Source organism: Zootoca vivipara, chromosome 5 (genome assembly GCF_965207765.1).
Source record: "Zootoca vivipara chromosome 5, rZooViv2.hap1.1, whole genome shotgun sequence".
NCBI lineage: Eukaryota > Metazoa > Chordata > Lepidosauria > Squamata > Lacertidae > Zootoca > Zootoca vivipara.
Genome location: NC_142588.1, coordinates 78,291,484 through 78,314,908, shown reverse-complemented (window position 1 = coordinate 78,314,908; position 23,425 = coordinate 78,291,484). Strand labels below are relative to the sequence as shown.

General features: G+C 43.1%; 1 protein-coding gene across 2 annotated transcripts in view; it reads left to right on the top strand.

The window, feature by feature from the left end:
- Nucleotides 1–16,918, top strand: part of PPM1L (protein phosphatase, Mg2+/Mn2+ dependent 1L) — a 167,512-nt gene extending 150,594 nt beyond the window's left edge. Inside the window, exons 4-6 of one of the 2 annotated variants that reach the window (XM_088669155.1) lie at nucleotides 9,769–9,930; nucleotides 14,336–14,407; nucleotides 16,337–16,918. In XM_088669155.1, the coding sequence (XP_088525281.1) occupies nucleotides 9,769–9,930; nucleotides 14,336–14,407; nucleotides 16,337–16,683 (581 nt within the window). In that variant the 3' untranslated portion in view covers nucleotides 16,684–16,918. The remainder of the gene's footprint in view (nucleotides 1–9,768; nucleotides 9,931–14,335; nucleotides 14,408–16,336) is intronic. The other variant, XM_088669156.1, reaches the window with a different exon arrangement.
- The last annotated feature ends 6,507 nt before the right edge of the window (nucleotides 16,919–23,425 follow it).

The following is a 23,425-nucleotide window of genomic DNA, read 5'->3' as shown; positions in this document are numbered from 1 at the left end:
TTAAAAAGTCTGTCTCTGCCTGATTGTCCAGGCCCATTCAGGGAAGGGTAGGTCTGTTGATAGCTATTTCTAAAGGGAATCTCTAGGTCCAGAAGCTGTATTCCTCTGAATTCTTCTTCTTCTTCTTCTTCTTCTTCTTCTTCTTCTTCTTCTTCTTCTTCTTCTTTAGTTGTTTAGTCGTGTCCGACTCTTCGTGACCCCATGGACCAGAGCACGCCAGGCACTCCTGTCTTCCATTGCTTCCCGCAGTTTGGTCAGACTCATGTTGGTAGCTTCGAGAACACTGTCCAACCATCTCATCCTCTGTCATCCCCTTCTCCTTGTGCCCTCAATCTTTCCCAACATCAGGGTCTTTTCTAGGGAGTCTTCTCTTCTCATGAGGTGGCCAAAGTATTGGAGCCTTAGCTTCAGGATCTGTTCTTCCAGTGAGCACTCAGGGCTGATTTCCTTCAGAATAGATAGGTTTGATCTTCTTGCAGTCCATGGGACTCTCAAGAGTCTCCTCCAGCACCATAATTCAAAAGCATCAATTCTTCGGCGATCAGCCTTCTTTATGGTCCAGCTCTCACTTCCATACATCACTACTGGTAAAACCATAGCTTCAACTATACGGACCTTTGTCGGCAAGGTGATGTCTCTGCTTTTTAAGATGCTGTCTAGTTTTGTCATTGCTTTTCTCCCAAGAAGCAGGCATCTTTGTAATTCTACAAAGTTGTTTATCCCTCAGTAACTAATAATTCTAGTTACTGAGGGATAAACAACAGCAAAGGGCTATTGCTTTTATGGCCTGGTTGTGAGCTGCTCAGAAGCATCTATCTAGCCTTGATGGTCTTGTGAATCTTTGCCTCTGTCAGGCCCTCCTTCACAATTGCTTCCCAGGATGTGTCTTGGTTAGGCTACCAGTTAGAATGCTAACCTTCATGTTTTTGCTCTGACAACCTGTCCTCTTGATCTTCAATGGTCTCTTTCTAATCTTCAGTTTAACATTGCAAGATGAATCCTCTCTTGTCTTCTGTTTGGATGGGCCTCAACCCAAATTCCTTTTTTAAAAAATAATTTTTATTTATTTCAACAATGATTTATACAACCCAAATTCCTTTGCCTTCTGGAGATCCACTGTGACCTTGGGCAAGCCCAGCAGGGAAGACCCTACAGGCTCTGCCAGGGCTTACAATCTGGCCTTTCTGATCATCTCTGAGCTGGAAACATCAAGCTCAATTAGCGTCCTCACACGGTTTTCATTGCAAATATTAAAATGTCCATGATGATATCTTCAAAGGGGCAGAATTACAAAGTCAAGCAATTCTTCCTTCCTGCAGCGCCATACAGATTTAATTTTTCTTTATTAGCTTCTAATTTGCAGGGTTATGGGGGTAGTCAAATGAGAAGGTGGGGGAATGAATTTTGAAATATCACCTTGGGTGATTGGCTGCACCGTGGTATAAGGATATGAAGTGGCAGCGTGGCTAGAGGTATCGCTATCATTGTTAACAGATATAATTAATTCCCACATTTAGCAACCAATGGAATGAAAGTAATTACCATATTATCTCTCCCAGCCTGCGGGAATAAGAGGGGCAGTAAAGGGCATATGAGCAGAAAAGTAGTATCTAAAATAATATTTAACAAACAGGTCTCAGAATGAATAAGGCCAGCAGAACTAAGGGCTTGTTCTTTTAAACACATTCGAATCTTGACACACATGATGCATGACTGTTCATAGCCTGATTATCAAAAGCAGTTTTTTATATATATCAAATACCCCAAAACTCACAGATAGAGGGGCTATTTCTGTATTGCCAAAAAAGAGAGAGAAATACAATACCTAAAAAGACAACAACAAACAACAGTTGGGCTTAAAATTCACAAATGCTAAGTTGTATGTATGTATGTAATTTTTACAAATGATTACGGTGATTAGAATTCAGTGCATTACTACACCATAGCAAGGTTGACTGAGCTCAGATGACCTGGGAGGTTGTTCCACCTGCTGTTCACATTCTAACTGCTGATAGGCTATTTCAAGGGTCCTTTCTCCTTGTTTCTTTCCCCTTTACCTGTTGGTGTTGGTCTGAGCATTTCTGTTGGCATAAGGGGCAGGGGTCTGATTTTAGATAATGTCGCCATGCCTTTCTGGCATCAACCTGTAAGTTGACTGGAACTCTGGTTAGATTAAACTCTGGATAATGAGCAGGTCAGGAACATAAACCGTGGTTTGCTCCTGCTTTATTTGAACCAGCACTAGTTTAAACTAACTAGAAGTCCCCAAGTTCTTTGTTGCAGAAACTTATGTAATCTTCCTGGTATCTAAGGAAAAGGAAGCGGGGAGAATACAGGCCTGAGGTTTGTGCAGGCTCATAGACATAGCACTAAATCACAGTTTAGTGTTGCATCTGAAAAGGCCCAGAATATGTAGCTGAGATGAAATTTGAAAGTGGCATTTCCAAGCTCACACTCTTTGGCTTTGCATACTCATTTGGTTTCAGAATCAGGGACAGCTTGCACAGAATGCAAAACAACAACAAACCCAAACAAATGCCGGGCTGAATACACGCCATCATTTGATGGCAACTCTTTGTCCCTGTTTTTGCTCTTTGCTTCTACTGAGCAACACTGCAGCACCTTTCCTCCTCTTCTTAATTTAAAAGAGAGTTCAGAGCAGTGGTATAGAAAATAGAACCCACAGTGGAAGAACCCTCCTCTTAATTCGAGGCCAGTGGCATTTCCTTGATCATAGTAATTTATGGAGCATTAGTTGCCATAACAACCAAAAACAGCTTTTAGGGTGTCAGTATTTTCCTTTGTAAGGTGAATTTAGTGTCTAGTGAGAGGAGGGAGGGAGGGAAGGAAAAGACAGCAGCGTAATCTCTGCAAACTGGAGGGTTTGGGCTTAATCGCAGGAATTACATGACACCTCCTAGCGCTCTCGTGCTATCTGCCGTCTTGCCAAAAATGAACTTGGCAGTCTGTAACCGTCTATCTAATCATGGTCAAAAAGTGATAGGATGTGAATGACAACTCTTGGCTTGGGGGGTGATGGGATGAGCATCAAATGATGGCTAGGGATGTAAAGAGGCAGTGATGTCCATCCTATAACTGGGATCGTTGGATTCAGCACTGTTTCTCTTCTGTCACAGTTCAGCTTCCACTGAAACCAACGTTATTTTTCTCTTGTGGGGGACAAGGCTAGCAATGGCTGCTAGTCACAATGGCTACGCTTCTGAATACATTTGAGGGAACTGCTCTTGTGCTCAGAGCCTGCTTGCCAGTTTCCCACAGGCATCGGGTTAGGCCACCGTGAGAACAAGATGCTGAACCAGATGGGCAATGGGCCTGATCCAGCAGGCTTTTCTTACATTACTACATTCTTTCCTCTGTGGCTTTAACTAATGTAATCAATTACGCAATCAACGACATAATCCGTTTCAGTGCATTTCAGTGGAAGGGAAATGCCTGCAACAATGCAGAAAACTACTTAACTCATTTACATAACATTTGAGGTCTAAACAGAATCCAACCCCAAATACTGCTTTTACACACTTGTGTAATGTCTGTACCTGACCTCAGAACATGGTGGCAGTTTCCATTCCCATTTCCAGCAGAATTCGCCAACATCCCTAATGTTGGGATAGGAAGTTTGCGTATGATTGTGTGCCTTGTAAATTTGTGCAACTCCAAGAGATCTAAACCATGTCTTGTTTCATTCTAATTTTCTGTTTCCAGCTTGTTGGTTATGCGGGGGGAAAGCACAGCCTTTCTCTTCCAGTTAGCTTACAGGTGCCTTCATGTTTTCTGGTGATTTCTTTTCAAACTGCACAGCAGGTTGGTGTTCAGTGGGCTGTCTGGGGACCAAGACACAACATGTGTTCTCAATTTTGGACCTTTTATGTTCGGAATTTCCCACTGTGCAATTACGTTAAATTTGGAGGCGCCTGAGAAGTGCACCTTCTGCCCGGCAACAACAGCAACACACACACACACACACACACTGCAAGGTTACACGAATGAAATAACAATAGCTGGAAAGGAAAACAAAGTTCAAATAGGATTTCTTCTCCTGTGATGGCAGGCTGCCCACATGGGGGTCAGGGACTTAATGCTAACCCAGCTGTCAGTCGACTCTTGCAGCAAAAGATGAAAAGTGAGGTTTCATAAATCATACTGGAAATTATCATCCTACTCCTAGGATGTGTGGGGGTGGTGGTTCTTCTTTTGCACACACTTGTTAGAAACAAAAAGAAACTCATTCTGCCCCAAAATAAAGCATGAAACAAAAACCACGTTAAATGTTTCTCATGATGCATTTTGGAGACATCATCGCCTACAATGATTTCCTGTTATCCGGTGACATTGTCTTGCAGCTGCTCAGGCAAATGTATCACTTCAGAAAGGAGAGAGAAGCTGAGAAATAGTTCATATAAGAGGGTTAAACTGCAGTCCTGTGCACAGTTACCCTAGAGTGTGCCCCATTTAACTCCGTGGGATTTACTCCTAAATAAACAGGGATAGGATTGCAGTGTTGCCGCAGCGTCATGAGAGTAAAGCAGGATTAGATATCACATTTGTCATAAACCCAGTAGACGGACACATACTAGCTGACATCTCTCGGGGCCAAAACAGATGAGATGCAAGCAATCTGTAACTGGATCTTCCAATTTTTATCTTTATTTTTAAAAACAAACTTAAAGGCAGTGGAGTGAGTACTTGAATTTTCTGCAAGAAAGCATTGTTTAATCCTGCCTCCCTGCGTCAGGTGCTGCAGACGAGTCCTTTTAAGTATCTGAGATGGTGTTCTTAAGAGTTGCTGTTTTCAGATGTATAACTTCTAGTCCTAAGAAGTCCAACTGTGTCTAGATTTTCTGCCAAGGCCAATGAAAATAAGCAGAACAGTGGTAGAGTACAGTGGTACCTTGGTTCTCAAACAATCCATTGCAGAAGTCTGTTTCAAAACCAAAGTGTTCCAAAACCAAGGTGTGCTTTCCCATAGAAAGTAATGCAAAATGCGTTAATCCGTTCCAGACTTTAAAAACAACAACCCCCAAAACAGCAATTTAACATGAGTTTTACTATCTAACGAGACCATTGATCTATAAAATGAAAGTAATAAACAATGTACTGCAGTCACACAATCAATCAATCAATCAATCAGTAGCTGAACTGGGTTCCACACAGTCACAAAAACAAAACAAAAAGAGCTGCAAAAACAAAAACGCATAATAAATAGCAAAAACAGACAGACCTCAGCGTAACACTCAGTCAGCTTAACACTCAAATCGGAAGTGTGGCACTCAAAACGGAGCACGTTCGGCTTCCAAAAAGAGTTTGCAAACTGGAACACTTACTTCTGGGTTAGCAGTGTTTGAGTTCCAAGTTGTTTGAGTACCAAGGCGTTTGAGAACCAAGGTACCACTGTGAAGCTGTTCAGCATTCGCCTTATGCCGTAATGGCTTTTTCTGTAATGTACCAAAGAGGTACATCTACCTCTTTGAGCTGACTCACATGTGAGAAGTCTAATCAGCCAGCAATTCTAGGATGGAGAAGTGGACATACACAATCTATTCCATGGCATGCGCAGTGTAAGATGCAACCTCAGTGCTCTGCACATTGTTTGTGTGATTTCCCCCCCTCTCCTCCTTTAGCCCCCACCCCACCCCAAGGAAGGAGAGGTCATACCCAAGATCTTTACACAAATGAGACATGCACACTCCATGCGCACTCCAACATCCCTATCCCTGCTGGCTCAATCCTCAGATCTTTGTACATTGAGTGGAAGTCTCAAGGGGAAACCCATGCACATTCAACTGAACATGTGCAGGCTTTTCCATGTGATTGGGAACCCAGATTACGCAGTGTTTGATGGAGGACGGTGTGTGTATTCAGCTGCACATGCCTTGACTCTTCCTTCAGGCCTTTTCCACCCAACATGCAAATGTTTGGGGGTGTAGCCTGTCTGAAAAGCGACACTGGAGGTGGGATCATTATGCCTGGCTCCCTTCCATGCTTTCATGCATTACTGGAACCTGTGATGCATAACTTCCATATGAAGCTGCTGAATCCACCTGGTGTAAACCAGTTGTTTGAAGGTACAGTAGAGCCTCTACTTACCACCCTAATCCGTTCCGGTGGCCCGTCCTTTAGGCGAAACGGGTCGCTAGTAGAAGCGCCGTTGTGCGCATGTGCAAATGGCAGCAGCTGCTTCTGCACGTGCGCAAATGGCAGAAGCCGCTTTTGCACATGCACGAATCATGGCAAACCCGGTATTTACTTCTGGGTTTGCTGCAGTCGCGACTTGGATCGGGCCCAAGTAGAATCGGTCGTAAGTAGAGGTTCTACTGTACAACACAACCTTCACAGCCCAGTCCTTTGATTTGAGCCAACAGCAGGTGAATGTTTAGAAGGGGTAAAACTAGCACAGTTACAACATTACAGAAATTATCTTGTTGCACCAACTTGTAACGACATCACTTCGGTGTTCTGGGCTGCAACATCACAGTTTTTCAGGACCAGGATTCCAAAATGTGTGCCTATGTTACTGCTTTACGCTTCTTTCCTTCTCATGCATACATTAACAATGGGTTTTCATAACTTCCTCCTTCTCTCGCATAACTGATAATTCCCACACAACCACACACCATCTTCCAAGTCTCCATTATATGCAAAGACAGATGTCTCAGTCTTATGAATAATCAGATGTAGATTAACTAACTGAGGTGAAAATTCACCTCAAACTCCTCTGGCCCACATAAAGGGAAAAAGAAAGAAAGCATGAAATTAATTTTATTTACCGCTAAATGATAAACCAGAACATGAATTGTGATGATGCGGAAATAAATTAATTTCAGCAGTCTTCAAATAAGTCAAGTTAAATGTCAGGTGTTGTACCCCGGAAATATATAATAGCTGCTTTTCCTTGCAACTTCATGAAGGAAACCCAGAGTTAGCATAAGACAGAATCTAGTCCTTGAAGATTTCTAACTGTGCAGACCCATCTACCATAGTTTGTTCAGATGCGATACTGGAACGGATGTATGGAAGGGAAGGAGGGATCAACACCCTGGAGCGTTGCATGTCTTCTAGGCTGTCCCTTAAGCATGATGTTGAGGCCCAACAGGCCTGGCCAATGTGCCGCAAGAAACAAGCATGTTCCGTAAACACAACCCAGAATTCCACGCGGTGTATAGGGATTCTGCGGCAGATATGCAGGGGTTTCTTAGCAATTAAGTCAAACGTTCTAAAACCATGGGACTGGTCTTAGCACACAAAAAGTATGTGCAAAACTAGATGCCATCTTGTTCAGAAAGACTTAATTCTGCTTGGCGGTGGGGAACATGATTTTTTATTTATCCGGCAGTATATAAATAGGCTTGCCTGTTAAGGACAGCAGGAACTCAATCACTGCTGGACTCTTTTTGGTAGCAACTACATGTAGAAAATGAGACATTAAGTGTGTATCACCGCACATGGCAGTAATCAGACTGCTAGATATGGTGGCCATGGCCTACTTCCATTTTTAGAGGAAGCATATGTCTCTGAATAACAGTTGCTGAGAATCACAAGTGGGAAGGACATGCACTCATGTCCTGCTTGACTTCCCACAGGCATCTGCTTTGCCACCAGAATGCTGGACTGGATGGTGTAAACCACTGAGCCTCTTAGGTTTGCCGATCAGAAGGTCGGTGGTTTGAATCCCCCGTGACGGAGTGAGCTCTCATTGCTCTGTCCCAGCTCCTGCCAACCTAGCAGTTTGAAAGCATGCCAGTGCAAGTAGGGGAGGTAAACGGCGTTTCCGTGCGCTCTGGTTTCCATCACAGTGTTCTGTTGTGCCAGAAGCGGTTTAGTCCTGCTGGCCACATGACCCGGGAAGCTGCCTGTGGACAAATGCCGGCTCCCTCGGCCTGAAAGCAAGATGAGCGCCGCAACCCCATAGTTGCCTTTGACTGGACTTCACCATCCAAGGGTCCTTTACCTACCTTACCTTGGCCTGATCCACAGGGCTCTTCTTGATTTCAGTTTTCTACAAGGAAGTTGTATCTATACAGGGAATGCATCGTACATAAAGCCCCCCCCCATCCCCTGCTATAAGATATGGTTAGCTTTTCTTGATGAACTCTTCTGAATTGATTCATGCTAGATGATTTTGTGACTCAAACCTCCTCCTCCAGAAGGGCACATTCGTGGTTTCTTTGCGCCCAAACCCTCAGCTAAAAGCAAGCGCCTTGCATGTAGGAGATTGCAGGTTTGCTGTTGCATTGGACAACTGCTGCCAGTCAGAATTGGGCTAGATCAGGCACCCCCAAACTTCGGCCCTCCAGATGTTTTGGACTACAATTCCCATCTTCCCCGACCACTGGTCCTGTTAGCTAGGGATCATGGGAGTTGTAGGCCAAAACATCTGGAGGGCCGCAGTTTGGGGGTGCCTGGGCTAGATGGTCCGGGCAGGTATGAGGCAGCAGCATATGCTCTGAGGACGTAAAATCAACCTTTTCTGGATAACGAGGCTTCTCGTGGTCACATGTCCAGAAGTTGCCTTTCCCCACAGAACTCAATTTGACAGGGGTGGTCAAGCAGGTTGCAGCTGCCCCAGATATAGTTGATTCCTACATCTTGTAAATGTAAGTCGCTGTCAGTCATGAACGGCAACAAGCAGGCTGATATGTCAATAGGAATTTTCTCTCTTATTACTCTCCTCGCCCAGTGAGAGAAGACACCCGTCAGGTTATCACTGGGAATATATTTCCCTCTGCCTTTTGTAATTTAGAGGCCATTTCCTCCTGTCCTTTACCACACGCAGCAAGGTGCTGTTCACGTTTTTGCAAGTCTTCCATACATTTGTGTCCCTCAAAAGCAAGGGGCTGTCTTTAAAGGTGAAACTCGGAAAATTAGAATATCGTCAACTTAAAAGGTGATGCAACTTAAAAGGTGAAACCAATATATGAGATAGATGCATGACATGCAAAGCAAGATATGCCAAGCCTTTATTTGTTGTAATTGTAATTACTTGTCATTAGGCGGGTCAATTATAAATGGAATGTAATTAATGAAATGTAATAGCGATGTTTATTTTTGTTTATTTTTGTATTATTGTAACTACTGTATATTCCTGCGTATAAGACTACTTTTTAACCCAGGAAAATCTTCTCAAAAGTCGGGGGTCGTCTTGTACGCCGGGTCGTATTTCTTATACGGCGAGTATATCCCAAACTCTATATTTTAAGTGGAAAAGTTGGGGGTCGTCTTATACGCCCAGTCATCTTATATGCCGGAATATACAGTATTTATTAATGTGGAATTTCCAAAAGAAAGCATTTGTAAAAAGAAAAAGAAAAAATAATAAGTTGCATTACTGAAAGAAATGCACTTTTCGGCGATATTATAATTTCCCAAGTTTCACCTGTATATACCATGAAGGTGTGTGTGTGTGAGAGAGATTTCCTGCCATTTAAAATTACACCTGAATGATAAGCCAGGTGAGAAGTGCTGTGCCGGAGGACTGACCCCTGTAATGCCAACCCAAAATCAGATGTACTAGAAATAATGTGCAGGGAAGAAATTGACTGTCAGATTTGATCAGTGCCATTAAATAGGCTGTCATCAGAGTACTAGATGTTTCGTTCAGATACAAACACAGCTGCTGTTTCTGATGGCTGCTGAATGCAGATAAAACAGGTGGGGGGGGAGAAAGTGTTGACACGAGCAGTAGTGATTTTCGCTCCATTGTCTTGACGCTCTCTTCATCTGTTTCCATCCCTGCTCCTCTGCCCCTTTCAGGTACAACGTGTTTGATTGCATTGCTGTCAGATAAGGAGCTCACGGTGGCCAACGTTGGGGATTCGAGGGGCGTCTTGTGCGATAAGGATGGCAATGCTATCCCTTTGTCGCACGATCACAAGCCCTACCAGCTCAAGGAGAGGAAGAGGATTAAAAGAGCCGGTAAGCTTATAAAGTTTGGTTTTTACTTCTGTGGGCTTTCTGACAGAATACTGTAATAAACTCGGCAGGAAGGTGTTGTTTGCATTTTTTGGAAACACAGCTGTATGGAGCTTCTCCTCAGTGAAGGTCAGCTTTGCACCTTTGAGAATCCTGGAGGAAAAGGCCCTCGTGAAAAGGTAGAGAGGCTGGAGCCAGCCAGTATGGCCTGTAGCTAATGGGACTTGTAGTCTAGCAATAGTCTAGGCTGGATAACCCAGGACCAGAGGTTCCTTATTCTTTTATTCTTTATTAAATTTGTATACCGCCCTTCATCCGAAGATCACAGGGTGGTACAAAACATAGAAATTCACACAACATAGAAAGATGCACACACAAAACTTTGGTAGCTTGATTGGGGGGGGGGGGGGGACGACGACTTGAAGCTTCCAGTTCAGAATGGATAATAAACCAGTGCCTCTTCCGGCTAATGCTGTGTTGTGTCCTGTAATAACGATTCATTCAGAGCAGGCAATAATTCTCTGTGGGAAAGAGAAGAAAATGTAGATTCCATACACTGGTGAGAGAGCACAAAGTAGTCTTTTAACAGCAGAGCACCTATTAGCAATTAACATTTGAACCTGATTATTGTAATCCAGAAGAGGAGCCTTCATTAAAGAGATTAATATTCTAAAAGTTTCACTTAAGTAATCAGCTGAAAGAACTCCTGCTGCTTTGGAAATGCAACTTTTATGTTATTTTTCTCTCTGTATGCTGTATTGGCCTTGTTTGGGAAGGGGAGGGGGGTAGGCAAGGGAGTTATTCCTTTATAAATTTATTTTTATGGGCAGCAATGGTGCCAGACATCACCAGGCAGCTGCCGAGATCGATACCTTGACAGGGTCCTCACTGTCAATCCATGGTGCCCCCTGGCCCTGCCCTCGTTTTCCCTTAACAGCTACTGCTTATTTGCCTGCTTTGAGGGGTGCCTTCCTGTCATAGCTGCCAGGTTATCCCTTTTTTAAGGGAAATTCCCTTATGCTGAATAGGCTTCCTCGTGAGAAAAGGGAAAACGTGGCAGCTATGCTTCCTGTATGAGCAAGCAGTAACAAGTAAAGGAATTAGACTGTAAAACATTGTTTTGCACAAGTCCGGCTAATGAAATAAGTGGGCTTCCTCCTCCTTCTTTCCTTTTTTTGAAAGATTTTTATTAAAAATCTTAAGGAGCGTCTCCACCCCCATCGTTCTGCCTGGACACTGAGGTCCAATACCGAGGGCCTTCTGACGGTTCCCTCGTTGCGAGAAGCCAAGTTGCAGGGAACCAGGCAGAGGGCCTTCTCGGTGGTGGCGCCTGTCCTGTGGAACGCCCTCCCATCAGATGTCAAAGAGAAAAACAGCTACTGGATTTTTAGAAGACATCTGAAGGCAGCCCTGTTTAGGGAGGCTTTTAATGTTTAATTGTTTTATTTCATTTTTCTGTTGTAAGCTGCCCAGAGTGGCTGGGGAAACCCAGCCAGATGGGCGGGGTATAAATAATAAATTATTATTATTATTATTATTATTATTATTATTATTATTATTATTAAAGTACAATAATTTTTACATACATTATATTCTCTCCTTCTAATTTTTAATTTCCCGTACCATTTTTCCTTTCCCTTCCCACCCCCTCCCCCACCCATAATCCATTGGAAGGGTTCAAACAGTTGTCCTCAGCCACGGGCACAATGTCTTTAATTTCTCCTGGATGTCTTCTGATCCAATAGTTGTTATCCATTGAAGATAGGGGTTCCATCTGGTCCTTATAATAGTAGACTTGGTCCTCCATGTTATTTCCTGTGACGTTACTGCCACAATGTCTGACTGAATAAATTCAAACAAATAATTAGTCCAGACCTCTTTTCTCTATCTTTCCAACCTAAAGCTATTGTTGCCTTTCCTGCTAGTTTTCTGAAGGTGTACTGGTCACCCTTCTCTATGGCCGTGTTTTCTAATATACCCATTGTCATAAGATTGAAGTCTATAGGTAACTTCACTTTAAAAACTTCATTAATAACCTTAAGGATTTTATTCCAAAATCCCTTTACCTCTGGGCATTCCCAATACATATGGGAGAACCATCCCTTGGCTTGTTCACAGGGCTTCCTCCTTCTAACCCAGCTTAACAATTTGTGAAGTAAGTTTTAAAACAAGATTTATTTACACTGGTTCACAAAAAAGGCAGCAGCAAATCTACACAGGCAAAATTTTTATATTTACAGTACAGTATAACCAGCTTCAGGCATGTGCCTAAAACTGGGGCAAGCAGAGGCATGTTTGCCTCCAGCGGTGGTCAAAGGGAGAGGGAGGAACAGGAAGTACTTATATGCTCTTTCTCCAGGAAAGGCGTGTGTGGCATTAGCCCATTCTTTGGGGATATGTTTTTATTGGGGAAGAGGTTAATAGGTTGACCAATAAGAAAGCCCGGAGGTGGAGCCTACCTGATTTTGAGGCTCAGCCCAGAGGTTTTGACAGTTAATTCGGTTGGTTCTTTTGGGAGGGGAGATAGAGGAGTCAGAGTGAGTTAGAGTCAGGGACAAGACTGAGAGGGAATAGAGTGACAGCATTTCGAATATATTTTAAAAATTTGCCTGTCTTTGAAATAAACTTTAATCTTCATTGTTAACTCTACCTGACTGAGACTCAATGCCTCACTGGGGAGCCCTGGGTTCCCCCCTACAAAATTGGTGGCAGCGGAAGAATAAAGTAGTGGTGTACAGGTCAATAGTCCGTGAAACGACCGAGGGGCTCTGTACGAATGCCACAGAGGGGAAATGACATCACACACAGCCCTCTCTATCCATTGCATTTCTATGGTCCAAGTATCTGCCTATCAGCAATGCAGCTCCGTGGTGTTAGCTCCTTCTCATGCTCACTAGCAAGAATATGCATTTGTTAGGTTTGGCTGCTCATCTCCCACAGCTTGGCCACTGGTTCCTGCTGGACCGGAAGAACAAAGGGCTTCCTGTACCAATTTAAGTTTTATGTACGGTAATTAGAATCGGGGGTAGCCATTATTCACTGACGCACTTAGTGATCGCACATACTGGTATGCAAGGGTGCTGGGGTTTTTTTTTTGTTTCCTTTGGGGATCCCTGTAGACCAGGCATTCCCAAACTGTGGCCCTCCAGATGTTTTGGCCTACAACTCCCATAATCCCTAGCTAACGGGACCAGTGGTCAGGGATGATGGGAACTGTAGTCCAAAACATCTGGAGGGCCGAAGTTTGGGGATGCCTGTAGACTGATGCCATGTACGCAGGCCACATGGAGCTGTAAAAGGTGTGCTGATGTGTGGAGCTCCAATTTGCAAAAACTGCATATTCCTGGTAGGAATATACTTTATTCATGTTGAACTTTCGGGTCCTTTTGATATGAGCTCAACAGGCAGCTGTGCCAGAAACCTTTTGGAAAAAAAAACCCTCCCTCTTAAGCAGAAGCTTGAAGTGCACAATATTTGGTTTTGTAATGAGGATTTCGAAGTGCTCTTTCAAAGGCAGAAACATGAACTTTTTTTTTCTAAAAGGAAATGCTGCTCATTCAGCCGCAGGCAAACACCACATGTTTTATGTTGAGATTTCAGCCTTTGCTTTATAGAGGCGGCAGAAAGCCACTTTCGGTGCATAAGAGGTGGCTGTCGAGGCTTGGAAAAGCAAAAGCAATCCTGCAAAGATGAGTCAGGGAGGAGGGGAAACCAATGAATATCAACTCCTTGCTGCAGGCAAAGGGAGCCAGATGCATGAAAGGGGGCTGCATGTATTGTTGCTGTTGTTAATTTCATTTCTATTCTGCTTTAAATTTTTAAGGGAACAAAGAAATCTCAAAGCAGTTTACAACCTACATTAAAACATCACATAAAACAATCCAGAATAAAACATTAGAGAAGGAAGTCAAATATAAAGTATACAATTTAAAGCAACAGGAAACTAAAATATTATTTGAAGATTTCAAAACAAGACATTGCAAAAGGTGGTCAACTACAGAATGAACATTTAACGCAGCAAAGTTAACAAACAAAAAAGGTTAAACACGTGCAGAGCCATGGGAATCCTGTGGATCCAGTTTGATGGCAGTCGCAGAACGTAATGGAATTTTGCAAATGGCTGGAGTCCTTCCCCTCCAGGGCCATCTCAAGCATGTCGGACGCCCTGGCGCCGTGGTGTGGAGATCGCTCCAGCCCCCCTGCCAGCCCGGCGCCCTGGCGCCCCGTGCCACCCAGCCTACCCCTAGAGCCGGCCCTGTTCCCCTCTGTTTTCCTCCCCTGCTATATACTTTGCTTTAAGGAAGATGCCTGCTGTTTGTACCCAGAAAATTCCCCCCTTTTCCTTCCTAGAACTCTGAAGTGTGAGGTGATTATTTTCAAAAGACTTTTCTGGATCATTGCATTACAGCTCCACCAAGGACCCTTGAGGAGGAGGATGATCAACTTCGTTTGTGTTATTTCCTTTCCCTTTTGCCCCAGGGTGAGATTTTGGTCTTTACAAGTGTGTATCTGATGTGCCGCCGCCTTCATAAATCTTTTTAAATGAGTGCAGACCTCTTCTTGAATTGTACCGAAGGGAGAAAGAGGGCTTGGTTAGAGCTAGAGGGCAGGATGCCTGAGCATATCAATACGAATTTCACTGTATGGCACTGTATGGCAAACGTCAGAAACAAAGGCTGATATTTTCTTGCAGTTCGGCAACTTGTCATATCTATTTGGCGAGCAAAAAAAATACAAAACACGTAAGGATGTAATTGCCTCCAGGAATTCATGTGACAACTATTGCAATAGCATGGATACTGACACAACCCAACTCCTTGTAGCAATGTCTGGGTATTTCAAAATGGATTTCAAAATACATAGCATAAAATGGAGGAAATAACTCCAAGGAGATCACCTTCACAGTCCATTCATGCAGGTTCTGTTAATCACGCTACTCAATACAGTATATATATATGTTTTTCTTCTCACAGTACATCTTCCTTTATTTTTTAATGGACTATTCCAATGGATCTAAGAAACAATGTGCATAACAACAACAACAACAACAACAACAACAACAACAACAACAACAATTTATTCTTATTTATACCCCGCCTATTGGGCTAGGTTTCCCCGCCACTCTGGGCAGCTTCCAACAAAATATTAAAATACAATGGTCTGTTAAACATTAAAAGCTTCCCTAAAAAGGGCTAGGAGTCCAACCTTGGGGTGTTACCCATGAGGCAATGGTAGCAGCAATGATGCAGATGTTAAGTTCTCCTCCTCCTCCCCATCTTCCCCTCCTACTTATATTTAGGAATATTTGCATCATCAACAGGTGTGTTAACTTGCCAGCAGCAGCAGGCAGTGAAATCAAGTGAGGAAGGGCAGAAATGCCATGTGGTGACGACATGAGCTGGAAGAGGGAGAGAACTTCAACTCATTTTTGAGAGCATCTTCAAATCAGGAGGAAGCTGTAGTTTTGACCTTACAAGCATTGTTATGCACACCCAACATGCATAGTGTGATAGTTCAGGGTTCCAGCACATACCTTGCATTTGGTTTCCTTAGAATGAGAGTCGCTAGAGACAGTGGCATCTTCGTAATATAATATATGTATAAACATATATACGGGCGGACCGTAAGGTGGCTGGGATCTGTTTACATCCCAACAAATCTTGTCCCACAATTAGGGTTCTTCCTTCCTTCCTTCCTTCTTTTCTTTCTTGGGGTGGATGAAGTCATAGCTTTGGATTCAGCATAGATGGACAAGACCAGCCAGGGAACAGGAAGAAGGCCTGCCCTCTTTAGCCCATCTTCTGAAAACATCTCCAGCTATTAATTTCTATGGCAACCAGTCACTTGTACTCTTTAGTCATGCAAAGAGATACACCAACGGACTTGCCTACAGCCAATAACTTGACGGAATCTTTAGCAGTCCACAGAATCCCATCTTGCGGATGGAAAACCACAAGCTTGGGGCTGATTTCAAATATCGCGTTCAAGCTAACACACACATACACACATCCTATAATAGTACCTTGCAATGGCTGTATGTTCTCCTTTTATTTAAAGTTTTCATTGAATCGAAGCACAGGAAGTATAGTTATGATAGAATGGTTCTCCAAAGAAGGAAACTTCGCTCTTAGCTTCCAGTTCCTAAATGGTAACCCTGAGGAGTTTTCCCTTCCTTAACGTCTTAGCAGCAGAGAAACTGGTGTATTATGGGGAAAGGAAGGAAGGAAGGATTGAAATGTGAGGAGTGCTTGGGAAAGAAAGATTGCAATAAGAAATGCAAAGCAAAACCATTACTCTGTTTTCTAACTCGTTTTACAGCCCAGAGGCACAGAAGCTTCTGAGAACAACCTCATGCAGAAGCAATTTAATACAATATGTGTGTGTGTTTGTTTGTTTTTCTTCCCTCTAGGTGGCTTCATCAGTTTTAATGGTTCCTGGCGTGTTCAGGGGATCCTGGCCATGTCCCGCTCCCTTGGAGATTACCCGCTGAAAAATCTGAACGTTGTCATCCCTGACCCAGATATCCTAACCTTTGACCTGGACAAACTTCAGCCAGAATTCATGATCTTAGCATCTGATGGGCTGTGGGATGCTTTCAGCAACGAGGAGGCCGTACGGTTCATCAAAGAACGCTTGGATGAGCCACATTTTGGAGCCAAGAGTATAGTCCTGCAGTCATTTTACAGAGGCTGCCCTGACAACATAACAGTCATGGTGGTGAAGTTCAAGAATAGCAGTAAAACAGAAGACCAGTAAAAAATAATAATAATTCTATCTTTCTGCCTCTCTCTCAGCGAACTCCTTCATCAAACCTTTACACTTCAACATGGTAGACAGCTGTAGCAAGTACCGTATATTAGCATTAAGACTGTACACCCAAAAAGAAAATAGGAAAAAGAAATCACTTTCCCCCCCCTTTTCTTTCTTTCTTTCTTTTTTTTGAAAAGCAGAGCTATGTGGCAAATGCATTTAAAACCATTGTGTGGGGTTTTTTTTTAAATAAAAAGCTCAGCTTGCTTTCTTTTCTCCAGCTCTTTTAAGGATAAATTCTCCCATTCTTAAAGGCTAATCAACTCCTGCTTCGGCTATTTTGAAGAGCTGTGATTTCTTAGTCAACTGCCCAGGAGCTCAACTTGGGAGTGGCAAGACAAGAATGGCTTGTGAGCAATTGATGGAAGCGACACAGGACTTTCACCATTGTAACTATCTCCATCCCGGCATGCACTCTGTTTTAATGCTATTGCTCTCTGTCCCCAAGCCCCGCTAAACTGCAGAAGTAGGAAGGTGGGTAGCAATCAAATTTGTAGCTGTTGAGCTGTCTTTTCATAGGAGGAGGATGTGAAGGAGTGAGCCTGCTGGGCACACAACATGCCACCCTTCTCCCTCATTTCATAGGTAAACATCCTTCCTGCCACATAAGTAAGGACAAGCTCTTGAGCTTCTCCAGCTGTCTGTTTCTACTGTCTGTGTGCATGCCTTTAATGGTGCTTTGCCTTGTTTTCAATTCCATCCAGCAGGTAGCTTTTGAGGTCCATGCTCCTTGGGGAAAATTGCACAAACAGCATTCATTGACTCTTCCTTCTAGACGTGGTGGATATCAGGACCAGGCTATGCCTGCAGAAATTATTATATATGTCAAATATTGTTGTAAGGGCTGGGGGTATGAAGAGCCTGTGGAGGTCAGCTGAGTTTTTAGCATGGAAGACTATTTACCGTACATTCTATTATCAACATGTCTTCAGATACAAGGCAGGGCTGTTGATGAAGCGAACAAGCTGAAATGTGAACTTACTGCCTAGTTCACACACATACATGCGCGCACACACATACACACCACCACCACCAGCAGCTTTTCAGTAGAATGGAAGCTTAGTTCAAAAAAAAAGAAAGAAAAAAAGATTGACAAGGGTAAAATAATTCTGGTGGCCTGGGTATTTAATTATGTAAATAATTGAAAGCCAGCCTAAGGGATTAAAAGTGTTGATTATGTATAGCCGTATTTTGGAGCCGCTGAATATCATATGCTTTGCTGTAGAAAATGGACGTTTCCAATCCCAGTATTGATTAATAACGTAGGTGCGACCTGGCTATTTAATCCCCCGTAATGCTCACCACCTGATGGCTCCATGGTTGAGGAAACGGGCAGGTGTGCCAGTGGAGCGGTGCTGCCTTCATAAACTTTGCTTGCAGAGGCTGTGCGCAATTTTATACCATAGCTTAACAAGAGACACTTGGTTGTTCAACAGGGTTCTGATCCCGGGCTACACACTGAACTGCTTTAAACACACTTGGCGGTCAATGAACTCCTGCATGTTTCTGCTGGCTCTGATGTGCATGTGCAGAGCTAACTGTATGTTTCCGTGAGCTGAAGAAGGGTGGGTGGGTGCTACCTTGGCTCACCTGTGTAGCGTTGCTGCCCTCTAAAAAAAAAAGAAAGACCATAGACATGTGGGCTGCTGGGTCATGTCAGTAAGCTATAATTCAAAGCCATATGCATGCAAGGGATTCCCATTCTCTTCTATGAAGAGGGAAACTTGAGTACATGTAGTGGAGAACGCCCTGTTAGGAGACATTTCACTTCTGATGGAAGTGAATGAGAAGGCCTCCATTCACATACTAGAGCATGGCCACTAGGTTCTAGTGAATGTGGATTAGTAGGTGGGCTACTGCTAGACTTTAGCACTTCTGGAAGTGCCATTTGCGCAGTCTCTCTCTCTCTTCTTTTGCTGTGGCCCTCCAGGTGTGACCATGCTGGCCAGATGATGGGAGCTGGAAAGTAGTAACACCTGGAAGGTTACAGGTTCCTCCTCATCCCACCCGTAGTTATACATAGGACCCCCTCAACAGATAACCCTCAACGGCAGCAAGGAAGGTGTCCTTTACTTTTCCTGAAACATAGGCATAGCTGCCAAGTCTCCCGTATTCCCCGGGAAACCCCCGTTTTTCCAGCCGTTTCCCGCTGGCAGCCCGGATTTTTTAAACCCCCGTAAATCCCCCGGATTCTTACCGGACCGGGGAGGCGCCTTCTGCGCATGTCTAGAGTCTCTGGACATGCGCAGAAATGATTTCTGGCGCTGTGGCCATTTTGGAAATGGGCAGAGCATGCGTAGAAGCAACTTCCGGTGCTGCTCTGCCCAGTTCCAAAATGGCCGCAGCACAGCTTCCGGTGCTGCGCCGCGCCGATCCCGGATTTTCAATCTGGGAGTTGGCACCTATGAACATGGGAGTGTCTTGCAAATAACACAACAAGGGATTAAGATACGCAAAGTGTGTATTTCACCCTTCTGGTCTCTTATTTCTTGCCCTTGTCTCCAATTATATTGTGTGCACTCTCAAAACAAATTAACTCTGGTGTCAGACCACTTGGGCAGGCAAATGCAAACAAAGACCTTATCCCTGCCCCTATTTTGCTGCCCTCCTATATTAATGTGGAATAATAGCTCCTTTAACTGAATGACTTAATGAATGGCTCCAATGCTTTTAGCAAAGTACAATGGACTCTTAGTGCATTCTTCTTGCAATAAGAGATAGGGGCAGAGTGCTCTGAGGGTTAACAGCATGCATCTCATCAGTGCCCAAGCATACCAGCTCTGCCTAGGATCTTTTAGATTGGAACATAGCAGCTGCCTTAGACTTTAGTCTGACCACCAGTCCATCTAGCTCAGTACTGTCTGCACTGATCGGCAGCAGCTCTCCAGGGGTTTTTCCCCCTGCTGTTCCTGGAGATGCAGGGAATTGGATCTGATGTTCTGTGTGAAAAGCCATTGAGCTTGCGTTCTGAGTGCCAGTCCCCATGGTGATCAGGCCAGATAGTTTTGGAGGATTAATTGGGCTGGCACATTTGTTGTAAGAGTAGATAAAGGATATAAGCAACCAGATTCAGTGGAGGTCAATGAAAGGGCTGGTCTCACATTTCTGTGGGAGCAGAATCAAAACTAGAAGTGCTATTCAGTCACTGCAAAGAACTGTTTTCAATAATCTCACTTAACCTTGGGGTAATCCTTATTCTACGCAGTGGCAAAAGAACGAGATGCTGTTGTAAAACATTGATAGATGTTGGCAAGGGACCATCCATAACCTCACTCTTTGAATGGCCTTTTTAACCTTCCCATTGTCACACTGCATCTTTTTCAGCCATGGCCAATTCTTCCTTTGTTGTAATCCTTTGGTGCATGGCATACTTCGTGTGTGTTCTCTCCCTTTGCCAATCTCTGCTGGCATCCCTTGCCTGCCCCTTCCCTAGCCAGTACTAGAGGAGTGACTGAACAGGAGATCACATTGGCTTTTGTGATCCATTGCTTTTCACAAGCACAACTGATGGTGGCATTGGAAACACCTTTCCAAGGCCTTCCTTCCTAATAATAATATTTTTACTACTTATACCCCACACATCTTATTGGGTAGACCCAGCCACTCTGGTCAGCTTCCAACACTTCTAAAAACATAATAAAACATCATACATTCAGATGTCTTCTAAAAGTTGTATATTGCAGTTGTTTGTCTCCTTGACGTCTGATGGCAAGGTGGGTGCCACTGCCGAGAAGGCCCTGTGCCAGGTTCCTGGTAATTTCACCTCTTGGTTTTATTACAGCCTCTTTTCAAGAGGCGCTTAAATCTTTTAGGCTCCTGTAATGCTGGTTTTCACTTAGTTGCTGTGTGAGGTAAGGTGAGTAAAAACTGTGATATGTGATACTCACTTGTTGCTTTGAAATAGGAAGAGGGGGCCCAGTTTAGTGATGGAGAAGCAGCTGGCAGTGCTTTGCTATGGAAAACCCAAGTAGGTGCAGATTTGCTCAGCAGCCTTGATGTGAGACCAGTAAGACTTCCATTCATAAGCAGGATAAAGGTGCAATGAAAGTAGGGAGAGAGGGGGTTACAAATCAATAAAAAAATATAATAAAAGTGAAAAAAAACATTAGTAAGAAACAAAACTAGTCAGTAGCCTCCTACTTTAGGTGCAGCTGAATTCTTGGAACTGAGACATTTTAAAAATGTTGGAAATTTAGCTCATTGATACAAGCTTTACAAACCATTAAATGTATTAGAGGAAGAAATAACTGAAATGTATTTCTCATCCCCATCTTGATTATTGATCAGAAAATTGAAGTATGTGGGATCTTTACAAAACTTGATAGCTGGCAGGTATTAATTTTTGTTAATTAGCCCAGAAGATATTATACATAGCGTAGATCAAAATGAGCAAGAGGAAATTGTGATTTATCATCAATGTGTAAGATAATTGGGTTATCACGTAAGCCTGCGTGTTTGTTAATTTGCATTCTGTTCAAAGCCATTTTTTAAACATCTAAGGAGGGGAAAGCTCATTGTGAAAAGGCAATAGCCTGCAAACAATTACAGAACACAGGTTAGATTCAGTCAAGTGTTTAAAAAGGCCTCGTTTGCCCAGCCAGCTAGGCATAAAGAAAAATTGTCTCACACCGTATATTAGGAATTAATGGCTTCAAACGAATATTTATAGACTTGTTTACAGTTTTCTTCTTGCAGGAAAGGCTCCTACATAAGGAAATAATCACCCAACAAGCACGACTTAATGGAAGAGCAGAAATTGCTTGACTTGAGAAATAATACTTCTACAGAAACATGACTTGCATAACCACTTCTGGAGAATTTGAAATTAATTCCTATCATATATGCAAGGATGTTTTGAAATAGTTCATTGCCACACACTCAATAATAGGAAAAATGCCTTCTTAGTTTTAAAAAAAGAAAAGAGGGGAAATGGCTACCAAGTTCAAAGAGTTATACCAGATTACTAAATGGTGCTTTTAGACCCAAGTTTACAACCTGTTAACATGTGTCAGGAATTCGCTGCAATGACTTATTGATAGCTATCTCAGTGATTTTCTAATTCCATTTTAGCCATAGCTGCCAAGTTTTCCCTTTTCTCGCGAGGAAGCCTATTCAGCATAAGGGAAAATCCCTTTAAAAAAGGGATAACTTGGCAGCTATGATTTTAGCCCAGTACAAACATAATAATCAACCATGGATCGTTGCCTTAACCCTAGTGAAGATCACAACCATGGTTTAGTTTGCTGAGTGAAGCTCTGCTGGAAGATGAGATATAAGGAGGCAGTATTGAAACCAGCAAGGGGAACCTTGTTGTTCTCTTGCAAGCAGAAAGGCTGAAGAGGCAAAGAAGTTCCCTTAACCATGGTAACGACTTCTAGGGGAGCAAGCATGTTGCGACCCAAACAGCGGGTCTTGTTCGGAAAGATTAGTGGAATTATTATAACACAAGCCTAACCATGCTTTGCCCACTGCACGTGTAATATATAACCATGATTAGTGCCAACAATGACTTGTAAATCCTCTTCAATTTATGGTTCCACTTCCTCATTCTTCATCAGTCTTTAACCATGGAGTTAAAGAATCAACGTGTAAGGACAAATATAGTTTAGCTTTATGGCTGTGTGGGGCCTGAGAAAGCAAACAATGTTTTCATACTGAATTAAGAAATGGTAGGAAATGTGACCATTTACAGTTGACGGGGGAAAGAATAAATGTGTTTAATGTGAAAATGGATTTAAATAGTGGGTTTGCACAAGGGTGAGATCTAGGAAACTACAAGTATTCTGTAAAGAAAAATGCATCCAATTGTAGACTGGAATCATGCAAGGTATTTAACCAATCTAGTTTATTAGGAAAGAGGAATGCAGCTATGTGTATCTAAGCCTGTTGAGCATGCATTTCCCTGTGAAGGACATGGTTTGGAAAATGGGTGGGGAACCTCTGGCCCACCATGTTGGACTGCAGGTCCTGTCAACTCAAGACGGTTGGCCATGCTGATTGGGACTAATGGACGTTCCCCAGCCTTGATTTAGAGCATTGTGGTATATACAATGTGCACATCATTCCCTGGATTGTAGGGATAGTCTATCAACATTTACTGAAAGCATCTAGATCCGGAAATGTTCATAAAACTTGTTCATAAAATAAGTTCATAAAATATGTAGAAGACGATACTTTGGGGGCACAGCCTATAGAAACACAGATGTGATTCAGCCCCATTGAAATCTATGGTCATGATCAGGCAAAATGAAGCTCTTTTTTTATTAGCCTCATTGATTTTAATAGAGTTGAACATGTTTCATTTCTCCTATTGAAATCAATGGGCTATTAAAGTGTTCACTTCTGGGATTTACAAGGTTAAAATCAGGGTGGCTCACATGGTAGTACACAGTTGCTTCAGTTATTGGTTCCATGTGTACCTAGAAAGGGCACAGGGGATTGGAGTAGATTACTCCTGGGGTACCGTCCAATTCTATGATTCCCCTAGACATGAGCGCCTGGATGCACATTCAGAATGGGCAATTTGGTCATTTCGGGTACAAAGCTGACCTAATGAGTTCCCATAGTCCCCCTCACATAACTTATGTGATCCAACCAAAATTTTTAGGGGTTCATAGGAGCCAATTCCTAGGGCCCCCCCACCAAAGTTGATGGGCATTGCCATTCAAATTATGTGGGTTGCGGCATA